General features: G+C 36.2%; 1 protein-coding gene across 1 annotated transcript; it reads left to right on the top strand.

The window, feature by feature from the left end:
* Nucleotides 1-353: 353 nt before the first annotated feature.
* Nucleotides 354-4,075, top strand: LOC110921487 (protein FAR1-RELATED SEQUENCE 5-like). The gene is made up of 5 exons (XM_022165817.2): nucleotides 354-372; nucleotides 1,208-2,036; nucleotides 2,299-2,557; nucleotides 2,651-3,217; nucleotides 3,344-4,075. The coding sequence occupies exons 1-5, from the start codon at nucleotides 354-356 to the stop codon at nucleotides 4,073-4,075; spliced, it is 2,406 nt and encodes an 801-aa protein (XP_022021509.2).
* The last annotated feature ends 198 nt before the right edge of the window (nucleotides 4,076-4,273 follow it).

Genomic DNA, 4,273 nt, shown 5'->3' with positions numbered 1-4,273 from the left:
ACCCCTATATATATATATATATATAGGTAAAGGATCCTGTAAAAAAGACATAAATTGTGAGAAATGTGAGAAAGATTCTCAGCCATTAGATCATTCCATATTAATTTTATTAGATCAAGGTTATATTAGTAATTATACAAACAAACCTAATTAAGGTTCAAATCTTTTGTAACCGATTGTTATGAGTTTTTTAAGGAAATTCGATTTTTGAATTTTTTTATCAGATCATCTAAATCTTTAAATCATCTCGATCTCGTAATCATTATAAATTCGCTTGCAATTTCTTATTTTTGATCACGCATACATACTGAATTACGCATACAATCGTTAATCTGAGTCATATTTCTTTCTTCATGGAGAACGACGATCAAGGTATTTATGTATCTTTTTATTCGCAGATTATTTATGTAATTGTAATCAATATTCAATTACAATCATCTGTTTAATTGTAGTTGTCAATTTTTCAATCATCTGTTTTTTGTTTTATTGGAACTCTGATGAACACCAGTTATAACTCTCTATGTCGTGTTTTTTATACGTGCATGGTGTTTTTTTCCATTGGATGTTCCTTACAGGGGTTTTATAAATACATGGTGTGTTTTTCATATAATTAGAGGCTCTTTATGTTGTGTTTTTTATACGTGCATGGTGTTTTTATGTATGTTATCGAAGTTGAAGCTGGTATGTGTTATTTATTTAGGTTGATGATGAGTCATGGTGTTTTTTTTTCCATTGGATGTTCCTTACAGGGGTTTTATAAATACATGGTGTGTTTTTCATATAATTAGAGGCTCTCTACGTTGTGTGTTTTATACATGCATGGTGTTTTTATGTATGTTATCGAAGTTGAAGCTGGTATGTGTTATTTATTTAGGTTGATGATGAGTCATGGTGTTTTTTTCCATTGGATCTTCCTTACAGGGGTTTTATAAATACATGGTGTGTTTTCATATAAATAGAGGCTGGTTTGATATAACAGTTGTTTGTGGTGTTGTTTTAAACAAATTTTGTTGTGTTGTGTTTTTTACTGTAGAAAAATTTAGTTGACGATGAGTAATGGTGTTTTTATATAAGTTAGGGTGTTTTTTATACGTACATGGTGTTCTTTTGTATTAGTAGAGGGTGTTTTTCATAACAGTGTTAATGTGGTGTTATTTTCATACGTATTATGTTGTATTGTTTTTTTACTGTAGAATTTTTTTCGCAGGATTTCAAACATATCAGCCGGTTGGGAAACTACATCTGTCACCAAACTCCGGTAAGAAGACTTATTTACCGGAGGTAGATGAATCGATTAAGCCGAGGGATAAGATGACCTTTGACACAGTGAACAACGCATTCCTCTTTTATCAGAAGTATGCAATGGCTTCAGGCTTCACTGCCAGGAAGTCTACTCAATACACACATAATGGTGTTATAAAATCTAAATGGTTTGTTTGCTCAAAGGAGGGGACTAAACCTTTTAATGCGATCGATACATCTAAAAAGATTGACACCTCAAATAATGGGTCAAAGAGGAAATCTGTTCGACGTGTTCCTTCTATAAGGACTGGGTGCAAAGCACGTATGTGTATAAAGTTAATGCCTTCGAATCTATACGAGGTATCTTCTTTCATTGAGGCACATAATCATTTTTTTGTTGCTGAGGAAGATAGGCATCTACTCCCCTCTAACCGAGGTATGAACTATATGCAAGAGCAAGCCGTTAACGCGTTGAGTGCCTTGAACATTGGCCCTGTGAAAGCGTTTAATATCATGAGGACATTGTATGGTGGGTTTGACAAGGTTGGGGCAACCAAAAACGATTATAAAAATTTCAAGCGAGACCTGAACAGTTATATATCGGAGTTTGATGCTGATATGATGATTAAACGGCTTTTGAGGAAGAAAGAGTACATGCCTAACTTTTCAATGGAGTATATAACAGACGAGAATGGAGTTTTAAGGGGTTTGTTTTGGGCAGATGAAGATGCCAAAAGGAATTTTTCTGTGTTTGGTGATGTTGTTTCATTTGATGCCACATATCGTCGTAACAAGTAAGTTTCGTAATTATTATATTTATTTTGGGTTTTACAGCTTATTTTTTCTTAAGTATGTGTAATTCATTTTTATGGTGTTATTCAAACCATTTGTGGTGTTATTTGGAAATATAAAGTGTTATTCAGTAAACTGTGGTGTTATTTGGAAATATAAAGTGTTATTCAGTAAACTGTGGTGTTATTTAGAAATATAAAGTGTTATTCAGTAAACTGTGGTGTTGTTTGGAAATATAAAGTTTGTTCCGTATTTGTTTTTTAGGTACAACATGATGTTTGTTCCATTTACCGGCATCGACAATCACAATCGCAATGTTACTCTTGGTGCTGCTATAATAGGAAATGAAACTACTGAAACTTACAGTTGGTTGCTAAATGTGTTTCGTCAAGCATTTGGCCGTGCCCCTCCGGTGATTGTCACCGACCAAGACCCAGCCATGAAGAAGGCTATCGAAGATACATGGCCCGAGAGTAGACACATGCTATGCATGTGGCATATCATGGACAAGCTTTCTGCTAAGGTGTTTAGTTGTTCGTCCTTTTAACCTTTCTTACTACTTTTTAAATACTTTTTGGTGTGTGTGGTGTTATGTTTTTATTCAATGGTGTTTTAGGTTGGTGCATCAATCTGCAATAATACAGATTTCAAAAAGAGGTTGTGTGCCATTGTGTGGACCGATTCAATTATACCAGTTAAGTTTGAAAGTGAGTGGGCTACCATAATGAACGATTTTAACTTGGTTGATCATGAGTGGCTGCAGTCACTTTACCAAATCAGGGATACTTGGATACCAGCTTATTATCGTGAGGAGGTCATGTCCGGGCTTATGCGTACCTCTTCTCGTTCCGAGAGCGAGAACCATTTCTTTGGACAGTTCTGTAACCCGGGTTGCACACTTGTCGAATTTCTCGGGCATTTTGATTCTGCTATTGAAGCTCAGAGACACGAGCACAGGAAGAATGACCATGACACCAGAAATACAAACGCTGAAATATGGGCTGAAGACTTTGTTTTGGAGGATCAAGCGTCTATGATATACACACGCACTATATTTTTTGACCAGCAGTTGGGGATACAAAACGGTATTCACAGATGTGCTATCGGAAAGTGGGAAGACATTGGTGACTTTGTCAAATTTTTTGTGAAGGACTGGGAACAACCATGCACTACTTTCTTCGAGGTATACACATGATGTTTTGTAGTGTTATTCTTGAAATTTGTATATATCTTGGTGATTTCCAGTAGCATATGGTGTTTTATAGTGTTATTTAAGACAACTTTATGTCTTTTGAATGGTTTTTTACAGGTTATGATGCGGGAGGCCGACATGACTGTGTATTGTACATGCAAAAGATTTGAACAGTTTGGGTTGTTGTGCTCACACATCTTTTGTGTGCTAAGGATGCTTGACATTAGGGAGTTTCCACAACGCTATATATTACGACCTTGGACTCGGGAGGCTGTTCCAAATAGTGCCCCTGGTGCTATTCTAGGTATCAATGAGACTGAGGATCGTTATAATGAAGTTAACCGTGTTGTACGTGAGATCACATATTCTATAGAGTCCGTTATTAATAAGCTTGTCACCAACTTTGATGCGCTATGCTCGTTCAGGGATCATGTTGTTAATTATTTCAAAACTGCTGATGAGTCTGTTGTCAATGCTCCACCTAAGAGCCGTCGTGAAAGGTTTGCAGAAATTACTGGTAACACAAAACCATCAGAAGCAACCGTTCGTGTTCCCATTGGAACAAGATTCAAAGGTATGGGTAAGCCTAAACGGATGAAGTCCAAACGTGAAATTGCAGTAAGTCAGTTGGGTAAAAAGAGCCGTCAATGTCAAAACTGTTTTAGATACGGTCATAACAGACGTTCTTGCAAAAACCCTACCCGGACTAAAGAACAAGCTATGGCCGAGGATCACGGTGAAGAAGCTGATGAAGTCGACGAGGAGGAAGATGAATGGGAGGAAGTTGAAGAAGATATGGATGAACAAGATGAGGATGCATTAGACGAGGAGGATGGAGAAGAGGAGTAGTAAGTTATTTAGAGATGTCAAAAAATTTCGTTATTTTTAACGTACTTCCTTCTTGTTTCGTACATTGTTACGTTTTTTATCGTTTACCGGATTCGCATACACTCATGGATTTATTTTGTTTGCTTATGGTCGAATTTTAATATTACCAGTCACAATGGTTTATATATTGTTTCTGTTAAATTCGTTTGTTTTGTTTTA

The sequence above is a fragment of the Helianthus annuus genome, chromosome 17 (genome assembly GCF_002127325.2).
Source record: "Helianthus annuus cultivar XRQ/B chromosome 17, HanXRQr2.0-SUNRISE, whole genome shotgun sequence".
NCBI lineage: Eukaryota > Viridiplantae > Streptophyta > Magnoliopsida > Asterales > Asteraceae > Helianthus > Helianthus annuus.
The sequence above is the reverse complement of the archived record's forward strand: the minus strand, read 5'-3'. Positions and strand labels throughout refer to the sequence as shown.